The following is a 12,290-nucleotide window of genomic DNA, read 5'->3' on the forward strand; positions in this document are numbered from 1 at the left end:
TGACACAATGGTTGGATGGATGGATTGTGATAAGAGCTGTATGAGCCCCCAATAAAATGATTTTTTTTAAAAGAGTTGTCATGGTGTAAACAATGACAATCAAGCTGATGGAGAGGGATCACTGTATCTTCAGGAATATGAAGGAGCTTCAAAAAGTTTTTTCTACCAGTTTTCTGAAGGCCCCTCATACGAGACTGAATGGGGAATGACACTGACCGGAATCACATGTGAGGAACTGTCAACAGGATTCCTTGTGACTACCACCCTGTTGTGCATAACATCAGGCCTCTGAGGAGGGAGCAGAGGAGGGGATTTCACAACCAGTAAGAACCAGAAGTAGAACATGCCTTCTGCACCCCAATCCTTGGGCAGTGACGCTCCAGAATCCAGAGAGGGTGGTGGCATCAGAGGAGTGGCAGAGATGCAGCGGCAGCACCGGCGCCAGGGCACGATGGACTTCCACAGAGCAAGGAAAGCGGAGTCTCCGCTTTGGGGCAGGAGGCCGGGATGGGGAGCAGGTGCCTCTGGGTACTTGATTTCGAGAGCTGGGCTTGCTGACCCCCAGAAGTAGAGCTGAGTGCCTTCAGGTGGAGGCTTACTGGCATGGGGTGTCTCTGGGCACTTATATAAGAGCTAGGTTTCCTACCCAAGGATCTGGGCTGAGTGTCATTGGGCTGAGGCTAACAGGGAGTGGCATGCCCTTTGGGGATTTATTAGCAACCCTGAAAGAACTTTGTTGCATGTCTTGACTGAGCAAGTGTATCCTGAGCATTTATCACCTGCATTGTCATCTGTTAACTTCCTTAATAAACTCCTGTACCAAGAATATGGTGTGTGAGCTCAGTGTGACCATGACAATGAACTACAAACTCTAGATATGAAAGTAGGGAACGCTGTGTGAGACAGAACACGACGACAATTTTCCACGTTGCAGCAATTTCCCTTCTAGGTTCTTAACTTTTCAAGTTGGCTCCCTGTCGGTGTAAGCTGTATCTTGCCACCCCATTCCAGCCCAACCCTTGTTGCCATGATCTACTTTCACCAGGTGCTGGGTAGAGAAAAATACTGGATCAACCCTCAACTAGTCTGTCTATCAGTTGGGGTAAAAGATCTGAACCACAGTAAATTTTCAGGGAGTCCTTGTATATACCTAAGCACTTACATACGTTCCACCTCCAGGAACCTGAAAAGGAATTCCTCGGGCCATCTCCATAACCCTTCCTTTCTGCCTGCACTCTAATTACCACCGCCATGCCATTGAACTTACGAGAGGTCTCCACGATTCATTTGGTACTCTGAAACGAAAAACTGAGTCATACAAAAAGTTGTTGGGATATGATAAAAAAAACTTGTTATTTCCATGTTTAAAAAGCAATTATTTCAGATGAAAGACCATGAAACCGTAAGAGAGTCAAAGAAAAGTTTCTGGAAACGACACATGATCTGAAAAAATACACATAGCGACTAAATTAAAAATCAGACTCACATCAGATGAAACCAAAAGGCCACACACTGCCTTCGAGTCCCTTCTAACTCAAAGCAACCCTACAGACGGAATGCGGTGGTTCCCTAGGGTTTCCGAGACTACACAGCTTCCTTCCTCTTGGCTGGTGCACTTGAACTGCAGCCCGACCCTTAACCTACTCTGCCACAAGGCTCCCCGGACACCAGGACACAGCCATGCATTCCATGGCCATCCTTGGGAAACGCTTTCCTACTAACTGAAAGAAAGGATCGAGATTTGGGGTAGACCTTTCCAGGAATCTTCTGTAGCTTCATTCACCACGATTCATTTTTTTAACTTTTATTTTACTGACCATACATGCAAATAGTTTATACTTTTTTCTGGATGAAGTTCCAACTCGATACTGATTTCCTTATGGTGAGCTACAAAATAATTCATAACAATCCTACAGACCAGGTGAGGTTTATTTAAATAGGCAATAATTTAACACAGCACAGAGAGCAAATTTCTAAGTATAAAAATAGGCTGGTTTAGGAATCAAATATCAGTACCACACAGAAGAAGCAAGCTACACATACACTATCAGGCTTCTGGAAGATTAAGGCAACATAACTATCTGAAGTCATTTGATGGGAACACCTCACTCATGTGTAATAGATGTTTTTAAAACATCTCAAAATAGGTAACGCACACATTTTCCAGTATGGCAATCTTTCCTTCCAGTTTTCTCGTCAATATATTAATGATTCTTCTTAAATACTGTACAACCATTAGTCTAGATTGATAAAGGGGCTATCAAAGCCACTGTCCTGCTGACTAGCGAGGGGAGGGATGAGTTTTCTTGAAGGCTGCCGATACCCTGGAGCCGGCACCTTACTGCTGAGTTTTTTTGAATCTGACTTTAATAGGTCAGTCGCGTGATGAGACGGGTGTCCGAGAGTCATGCTGATCTTGCCGGGCTGGGGATACGTGGTTTCTTCAGAAGCCTGGTCTGGAGCATGATCACCCTGGAAGTTCACTAGGCTACAAGTCTCATCACTTCCCTCCGAATCTGGAAGGCACCTCAGGGCCGAGCACTGCTTGAGTTTGACAGACTCCGGGAGTGGTCCACTGTGTACAAAGGAGACTTCGTGACCGTTACAGGGCAAAGTCGCACTGTTGGAGCTCCAGTCTAGAGAGGGGCTGAGGTCTTCTCCCTCCTTCACGGGGGCTTCCTGAATCCCCAGACTCTGACTTGTGTCAGGTGTGGTACCTCCACTCTCCACCAGGGGATTGAATTTATATACCTTTAAGCCAGCTCTTTCGTGGGGACACGGACAGGGCGTGGGTGTGGATCTGGGGTCAGAAAGGCCTGGGCTGCGTCTAGGTGAGGGTTTGTTTCGGAAAGTTCCAAGAAAGGGGTAGACAGCTGAGTGCACGAGTAATGCGGAGCTGGTGTCCCGGAGCCGATCTCTCTTCCTGTGCGAACCACAGCCTCTTTCCCCTTCGTAGGGCACACACTCCGGAGAGACCCTCTCTGGGGCAGGATCCAGCTTCCTGTATCTGGTATCCCCAAACTGAAAGTCCGACTGTGAATCTGTGGAACCCACGAGCTTTCTGTCCTCATACTCGGAATCCTCCAACCGCCTTTGTAGGTTACAAGCGGCCTTCTTCTTGGGAACTTGTTTGCACAAAGTGCTGGGGATCGTTTTCAGGCTGCTTGATTCGCTCTCAGCGTAGCCAGCTATATTCTGAATCACATCCTTCCTCTTTGACTTTTCAGCTCCAACCAGCATCTCTGAAGTCAGAGGCAACGGCCCTATGCACGGGGCAACACAGAATGAGGAGAAAATTAACACCAAGAGAGACGCAAAACTATTTGTATGGGTGATGGACAAAGACGGTATATGCTTTTAATCGTTCTCAAAGAAAAGACACCATTGGGCAATTTAAAATACCCTTTTACACAAATCCATTAATAAGGCTTGCTCATTTGTCCTTTTAAAAACTGATCTATATATTTTTTAGCCCACCGGATAGCTTATTGTTTTATAGTCGATGTCTTAAGAGCCAATTGCAACATTTCCAGTCCTGCTCTGGTTGTGAAGTATGAGGTTTCAGATGGACTGTATTGGCTCAAAGAATCATGACTATCCCATGTACTCGCACATGCACACAAACACACAAACTGTAAAAGCAAACCAAGTTTCTGGTTTAATGAGCTAACAACACTTAATCAGATCAAAGGCAGAGCAGCTTAAGAATACAGAATCAAGGGGACCCAAAACCCATCTGTAGGCAACTGGACATCCCCTTACAGGAGGGTCGTGGAGGAGACAAGCCAGTCAGGGTGCAGGGTAGCAACGATGAAACATACAACTTTCCTCTAGTTCCTAAATGCTTCCTAATCCCCCCCGCCCATTATGATCCCAATTCTACCTTGCAAGTTTGGCTACACCAGAGGATGTACACTGGTACAGATAGGAACTGGAAACACAGGGAATCCAGAGAGATGATCCCTTCAGGATCAGAGGTGAGAGTGGCGATACCAGGAGGGTGTAGGGAGGGTGAACTGATTACAAGAATCTACATATAACCTCCTCCCTGGGGGGTGGACAATAGAAAAGTGGGTGAAGGGAGATGTCAGACAGTGTAAGATATGACAAAATAATAACAATTTATAAAGCATCAAGTGTTCATGAGGGAGGGGGGAGTGGGAAGGGAAGGGTGAAAAATGAGGAGCTGATACCAAGAGCTCAAGTAGAAAGCAAATGTTTTGAGAATGATGATCGCAACAAAAGTGTACAACTGTGCTCGACACAATGGGTCTATATATAGATTTTGATTAAAGTTGTACGAGCCCCCAGTAAAATGGTTAATAAAACAACAACACAGAATCAAAGGTATCCTATCTCAGGCATCCTGAGAACTCAACAAAAAGCGCTTTTCTACTGGGACACTCTTGCACCCTGTCACTTCCCTTTTCAACCCAAGGCTCCCATTGCCACCCTGCAGTTGACACAAGCCACCCTTGTGTTTCTATACGAGGAGCATGGACCACACCAGACTCTTAGAGTCTACAACACTCTCTGCCTCATCTTCCCATCCGTTCAAGAACCGACTTACCCACTGCTACAATCAACCCCACTGCCACGGAGACGAGGCGGGCTCACGGGCCCCTGGGGCCTCTTTCTTTAGGAGTGTCCATCGCTCTGGTCTACCAAGGGCATATTTTTAAGACTCGGTTATAGATGTCTTCTCTTTCTCATGTTTAGAGACTTTCTATCACTTCTAGGGACCCGACAAGAATAGGAAGCAGGTCTACTTAGCCTGTCTACCTAAATTGAAAGCGCTACATTCTTTATGTCCACTTCTTCACAGTGAAGTGAGAACACGACTTTATAAAGACCTTTAGTCTTTTTCATGCTGAAAAGAGATCAATAGCCAAAAGGGGGTGTGAAGCCCGCTGACGTGACACACTTTGACATACCACACTGCGGAGTCTTGCTCTGGGTTCTTTTAGAAACAGGTGTTTCCAGCAACTTTGCCATCGTCGCAAGTTTGCTCGCGGCATTCATAATCTTTTTGTCTGCCCTGTGGGGAATTCCAGAATGTTAATATAGTTTAAAGGGAAAAAACAGAGAGAGAGAGAGAGAGAGAGTTTTCCTAGCCCCAGGGTCTTTGTCTTTCAATGAGCTAGGCCAACAGTTAGGGTAGCACAGTGCTTAAGTTGCTTTTAACCCGTGTGGCTGAGCACGTGGAACATTGGTTCAGGACAACGGGGAGAAAGGACAATAGGCTGTCCTGCTCTTCCCAGGACAGAGTGTTCAGACCAAACGTACCCTTCCTGTTTTCCATTATCCTGCAAAATCTGTTGGAGGCAAATCAAATAATATTTGCGCATCTTCCGGGCTGTTTCTTGACGCTCTCGTAAGACCTCTGCTTTCACCATGTCCGCAGCTCGCTCCTTGCTCTCCTGGATGTAGCGCAGCATGTCACCTACAGGAGGTGGCGGGGGTGGGGTGGGGTCCCCAGGAGAATGCATGTTTAGTAGCAGTTTTTCAGAAAAAAATAGGAAGCCGCCTTAGACCGGTTCTGGGGGGAGATGAAGTGGCTGGAACAATAAACATGATAGACCCTCATCATCACTACCATCACGTCAGACCACCATTCTGGGAGACTCGAAGGAAAAGGCATCCCCGCAGTCCTTCTGGAACAGTGATAGGTACACTGCTAACAGAAACATGGCATTGTCTCCTGCTGGAAATTTGGTCCTGTTCTCAAACAGGTAAGACCGCACCCTATGAGGCACGGAAGCTCCTACATTTCAATTGTATGTGGCATCCAGTTGCCAGAGGAGGACTGGGGAACCTAACTGGTCAGGCAGAAAGCAACAGCCAAGCAAACACCAGGAGGAAACCATCAGAGCTGGAAGACTGAAAGGCTGAAAAGCCATCTGCCAGCACTCACTCAATTTGCCCAGCAGCACTGACTGGGCATCTTAACGAAACACACAAATTCACGGGAGGCACACAAAACTAACCCAGGGAGGACAATGAGACCGAACAGCTGCCTTTTGACATTCACATCGAAGCGCAGCACACAGCTCTCACGTTCTCTTCTGTAACTCAACATGCTTTGATTGCACCGCCATTCATTAAGGCTCGTATATTTTACTAAACTCAGGGCTAGATCCCACACCTAGAATTCCACCACCCCTGTTACATTAGGAGTATCAATTCAGAGGAATTCCCCCTCTTATAGTCAGGAAGCTCTTCCTGAAAATCAGATGCTCTATAGAAAAACACTAACGGGGAGACTAGTGTCTACGCAGTTTTCCACATATAAGTTGTGACCACTGGAGTGGAAGATCCATGCGTTCTGTATAATGTTGATTCTAACAGCCAAGAGGCATTCCACTGGGCAAACATAAACCAGAGGAAGACTCTGGAAGATGTGCCAGCAAGACTGTGCTGCAGAGGACTTGACAAACATCTGTGGTTTAATCCACTGTGAATATAATGGCGACCAGTAGGCCAACTCTTCACCTGACCCATTTCCAGTCCTCACGTGCTTGTGGTGACCTGTTGCCTGCTATTATCAGTCAACTACGACTCTTGGTGACCCACCCGTGCCTATCAGAGCAGAACTGTGCTTCATACATTTCCATGATTGACTTTGTCAGAAGTAGGATCACCAGGCCTTTCTTTAGAGGAACCACTGGGTGTATTTCAACTTCTAAACTTCTGGTTTGCAACGGTGAGCATTAACCTTTTTGATTATCCAGGGAGTCCACAAAGTTTATGGTGGAAAGTCACAGCTGCTTGTTGGAAACGCACACGGCATTTTCTTTGGTAAAAGTAACATAAATTGCAAGACTATTAAACTTCTAGTTCAGTACTGGTATCAATAACATAGAAGTCCCTTTACCCTCAGGTCACTTTCTAAGATATAACATGGACACAATGATCTACTACTGCGTGATTCAGAGAAATCACCAAAGATCTCTTCTAAAAGGAGGCAAGATCCCAGGACAAGGCCAAATCCCCAAAACTCATTGCCATTGAGGTCAATTCTGACCCACAGCAACCCTGCAGGACACAGTGGAACTGCCTCTTAGGGTCTCCCAGTGAGCTCTTTACGGAAGCTGGCTGCCACAGCTCCGGCCTTCAGAGCAGCTAGTCAGTTCAAACTACCGTAGCCAAGCGCTTAACTGCTGTGCCACCAGGACTCCTTCTGAAATCATCGTGTGAGTCAACTATGAGTTCATAAAGAACAAGAACAGCTAGAGGAGAAGAAAAAAGGAAAAAAAGCCAAACCATCTTGAAAATCTTTGTATTTCTTTACAGCAGCGGTTCTCAACCTGTGGGTCACGAGCCCTTTTGGGGGAGGGGGGGAGTCAAACGACCCTTTCACAGGGGTCCGCCTAAGACCATTGGAAAACACACATTTCTGATGGTGTTAGGAACCGAGACACCGCTCCTCTAGCCGTCTCCAGGTGGGTCTGCCCACATGCAGACAAGCCCACATCAGAGTACCCGGCGTGAAGCCCATTACCCATGCTATACCATACTACACCATACTTCAAGACATTTCATTGACGTGTCATTAGAAATCAATATTTCATAATATATAATACATAGTGCTTTTGGGATGAATCACTATGCTTTCATGATGTTCAATTTACAACAATGAAAATATATCCTGTTTATCAGATATTTACATGACCATTCATAACAGTAGCAAAATGACAGTGATGAAGCAGCAGGGAAAATAATTTTAGGGTTGGGGGTCACCACAACATGAGGAGCTGTATGAAAGGGTCGCAGCGTGAAGGTTGAGAAGCACTGCTCTAGAGACTTACATTTAATTTTTTTGACAGCTTTAATATATTGCCCACGAAGTTCTTCCAAGGCCTTCCCGCTGCACAGCATGCAGGCATTTCCAGCAGCCCCTTCTGAGAGCGACCTAGAATCAAACCAGAGATGGCAAAAGCCAACAGTGCAAGTGAGAAATCTTCTCTGAAGTAAACACACGTGTACTCACAGATTCTCATGAAAGAGAGGTACCAAAATTTTCACCTGCAAGGATCTTCCCTATAGTTCGCTAGAGTAGGGGGAAATGGAAACAATGTAAGTGTTTTGATTGTTTAAATAAAGCATGGTAAAGTCACGGGGTTAAGATCTTTGCAGCTTAAAAAAATAAATAAAATCTTTGCAGCTTCTGAAGAGAATATAAAACACCTCATGACATGGGGGAAATGTTGGTCCTACTAAACTAATACAGGATTACAAAGTAGTTTGATGTGATGATTCCGATTTTTTTAAACCTGCAGTACGAATGATGTGTGTGTACAAGACCAAAACCAGATAAATGATATAAAACAAGGGGTTATCAGAGGCTGTCTCAGGAGGATGTGTCCTCGTTCTTCTTCTTTTTAACTCATGCAATGTCTTGCCGTCTAACAGTTGCAATAAAACCAAGCCAAACTCACTGCCATCGTGCCGAGGGTCTTGTAAAACGGTGTCATGCTTAGACATCAATGTTCCGCTCTTTGTAATAGTAAGAGTGTACCTTGGTGGGGTTTTGCTGAGGGTTTTCAGTTCTTCCAATCTATTCTTCATGTCGTTGTTTTCTTTTATTAGTTCTTCAACAACTGTACTGCTCTCTTCTGTAGAAAGAGAGCTCATATTGGACTGAACAGTCAATCTCCCTTTCGCCCAGCCTCCCTTCCCCTTCGGTCCCCGGGGCGGGTGTTTCTAGGAGACTGCTACTCCCTGGCTGGCACATGCCATTTATGCTCTGATGACCCAGCGCCACACGGGATTCAGAGCCTGCTTCCGCAGCACTTAGCATCGGTGCGCCATGTCTACCTTGTTCTGGGTTATCCCCACCCTGGAACCAGTGTCCAGTTACGTCATGCGCTTGGACTTTATTCTCCAGCTAGATTGAACCTCTGGAGACATAGGTTTTCTAACCTCAGGCCCCTGTGGAACCTAGCGTATTGGGCTCGAATAAATGATCACGGATCAAGGATTTAAATACAAAATGAAAAGAAAATTCACCATTAAGTAAAAGGTAAAGTAAGATTTTTCAATGATTTGGACTTTACACAAGAGAAACTAACAGAGCCCATGTAGGGGGGTATGTAGTGTCAGGGCGTGAATTTCAGAGTTAAAGAAAAACTGGTTAAACCCTAGCTCAGCTCTTTACCAGTTACATGAGCCTAAGCATACTACTTAAGCTTTCTGAACCTGAGGGATTTTGTTCAAATATAAAAGGGGTATAATATTCCCTAAAAAATGGTCATAGAAATAAAACAAAATGCACAGTGCCTTACACAAGGCCTTGCTCCATCTACATGAGCATGCTGCCTCGCGCTCCCTGCTACTCTATCTCCTCAACACATCTGGGCATTAGGACGAGGGCAATGAGCCACTCCTTCCCCTGGCGATTGATACAGCTGGTATATTTTAAATCATTCCCTGTACTCTGCACTCTTCGATCAATGCTACCAACAGATGAAAACATGGACTCTCAGAGGGTGAAGAAGCCGCCATGGTACAGTCACGCCAAACTCAAACCACACCCTCAAGTAACCTACATTCTAATTTTGACCTTTTTTCAACCTATCAAAGTACTTCTTTCAAAACAATGGCTTATTTCCAGGACTACAAAACACACAAGGTATTAGCTTCAAAAGTGGAATAATTATCTTGTGCCTACAACACAGGGCATACATATTCTTTATAGGTAATAACCAAATCAAACTGCTCTGATTGTTTTATGATGTAACATTTTTTGGTTTGTTCTTATCGAATTCTACAATATCATCCTTTTGTAGCTATATGCATCTACAGCTCAGGCAAAAATCTCATTTACTCTCCTGGTCTCCACTAAAGAGCTAAGTAGCCACAAAAGTAATTATAATAGTAAGAATTTTTATCTGAAAATTCCCCCAAATAGTTTTTGTACCTTGTCGACACCATGTACTATAATACCAAGGTGCTGAAACAGGATGTGATCCTTGCTGCCATGAAGCCTACACTCCAAAGGGGAACCCAGACAATGAAAGGTTACATGGCTGATGGGCATTATAAAGAACCTCGGAGCAGTGGAGCATGTGTACGGAACGAGGCAAGCAAGACTGGGCTGATGAGGAAGGGCTCCTGAGGCAGAGGTGAGCGGGGAGAAGAGGAGGGGGTCGGCAGGCCATGCAGTCTGGAAAGGAAGACACAACACATGGTCATGGTCCAGGGGGAGTGCACGACAGGAGGCTCGGAAAGAGAGGCACACCCATGCCTCCGGCTCCCTTGAGAGGATCAGAGGGCCGGGGAACCATGCAGGTGGTGGGGAGAGCAGGAATTAGATCGTGAAGGGCTTTTGTTGTTGTTGTTCAATTAATCAGCCAGGTTGGGATTTCACTCTGAGAGTCCCAGCAAGCCACTTTAAACGGCTTTGAAGGTGCTTTAAACAGGCGCGTGCATGGTTCAGTTTACTTTCTTAAAGGTTGCTCAGTAGCTGCCTATGGAAAATGGATGGAAGGAGCAAGACTGGAAATAGAATCAGGAAGTGACTGCCATGGTCCAGGCAAGCGATAAAGGCAAGGTAGGAAAAACAGCGAACCTAGTCAGCTGTTTGTTTGTTTTTCTAAATGACGTAAGTATTGGGGACGCTTAGATTCCATCTTTTCTCCACGGGTGCACCACGACTACCAAGACGAACAGGAGTAAGCACAGTCAAGCAAACAAAGAAAACAAAGAACAGTCCGTAGTGTAACAGAGGGAGAGTTCATGGGGTGCTCCAGGGCCACACAGACGGAGGAACATCCAGAGGAGGTGCCTTCAGAGCTGACTCCCCAGGGTGAGGGCAAGTTAGGCAAAAAGAAAATAGGAGAGTAAAGTGCGGGACACAGTAACAACACATGCTAGGTTCAGAAGCAAAAGAAAGCGTGGCCAGTTCGGGAATCTGCAAAGATTTTAAACCTAAAGCGCAAAACAGCAAGGGGTAGAAGTAAGTAATGAAAGGCAAGAGGGAACAGCCTTAAAAGTACAAACAAGTCCTTTTGAAAAGCAACGGGAGATGGCAGAGGAGACCCGTTTTAGATAGACAGCAGTCCGATCGTTATGAAGAAAGGACTGGTTGCAGCCCAAACGGGTCCCGTCTGGCTTTGCTCAGGTCTTTTCCTTCTGCGAGAATGGTATTCTTCTCTGGTGAATCATTCTGTTCCTCTAGGCTTAAGGCTGGTAGGCGGAGGAAGCATTAATGCTCTTCCTTCTAAGTTTATATCACTGTACTGCTAGTATTTATATATACTATGTGTACTGTATGTACAAAGTCTATATATGCACTATGTGAGCTGATATATACATAAATCAACTTAAGGTTGATTTATTAATTTGTTGTTCAACCCTCCCCCCCATCCCCCTGCCTAACTTGATAAGCTTCCTGAAGGAAAGGAACATCTTCATGAGAACTGGACTTTTGTCCGTTTTCTTCACTGCCCAGAACACAGCTTCTTCTCAAGACCTACTCAGTCATGAGAAGGAGAAATGTGACCTTTCAATCAGAGCTGGAAATCCCCTCTTTTGAGATCAGTAATAATGACTTGATTAGTAAAAATAAGGTCCAAAGTAGCTGGCACCAATCCCCAAAGAGAGCAGAAAGGATATGAACTAAAATGTCGCATTTTTACACTGGCAGCGGGGCGACCTGAGATGCTAACCTCCGATTTTTTCCACTACAGCTTTGTGCTTCCTTTCTAAGTGCTGAAGCTGCCGGCAGCATTTCTCCAGTTTTCTTTGCAGGTCTTGACATTCTTGCTTTTCCTTCGCAAGTTCTTGGGAGCAGTGTTGGCAGCATGAGTCTAAAGGTTCAAGGATTTTTCCCGTATCTGTGAAAATGAAATGACAGCAAGCTTTTATATCCGTTTGACCAAGACCTACTAAGGAAGAGAGACAGACTGACAGACAGAAAGGGAGCGAGCGGAAGAGGTGATGAATCAAAGCAATATTGTAATTGATAGGCTATATTGCACGATGTTTAAGAGGCCCGTGGTAAAATCCTGTTCACTATGTATTGGTTGTGTAACTCAGGGTGTATGCCTTAACTTTTCTATGGTCTAGGCTTAGACTCTGCTCTACAAACGTGCTATGAAAACCAGGGCTCAGGTCTTAGTCATGAAGCCCATTCCTCACGAAGAGGAAACGGTGTTCTTCAAGAAACCTGATCCCAGGAACAGAGTGGGGTGCATATGAGGCTGGACCGTTATGCGAGGACATGAAAGATTCAAAGTTCAAGCAGGTCACACGGACACAGATAGAAGTCAGCTTAAGAAGCTCCCACA

General features: G+C 45.4%; 1 protein-coding gene across 1 annotated transcript in view; it reads right to left on the reverse strand.

Moving 5' to 3' along the window:
- Positions 1-1,945: 1,945 nt before the first annotated feature.
- Positions 1,946-12,290, reverse strand: part of CEP152 (centrosomal protein 152) — a 70,974-nt gene continuing 60,629 nt past the window's right edge. The window contains exons 20-25 of the mRNA XM_045286463.1: positions 11,670-11,837; positions 8,519-8,615; positions 7,809-7,912; positions 5,287-5,443; positions 4,935-5,038; positions 1,946-3,263 (exon numbers count right to left, since the gene is read on the reverse strand). Of these exons, the coding sequence (XP_045142398.1) occupies positions 2,236-3,263; positions 4,935-5,038; positions 5,287-5,443; positions 7,809-7,912; positions 8,519-8,615; positions 11,670-11,837 (1,658 nt within the window). The 3' untranslated portion in view covers positions 1,946-2,235. The remainder of the gene's footprint in view (positions 3,264-4,934; positions 5,039-5,286; positions 5,444-7,808; positions 7,913-8,518; positions 8,616-11,669; positions 11,838-12,290) is intronic.

The sequence above is a fragment of the Echinops telfairi genome, unplaced genomic scaffold, assembly GCF_000313985.2.
Source record: "Echinops telfairi isolate 266 unplaced genomic scaffold, ASM31398v2 ScPeMD7_8;HRSCAF=38, whole genome shotgun sequence".
NCBI lineage: Eukaryota > Metazoa > Chordata > Mammalia > Afrosoricida > Tenrecidae > Echinops > Echinops telfairi.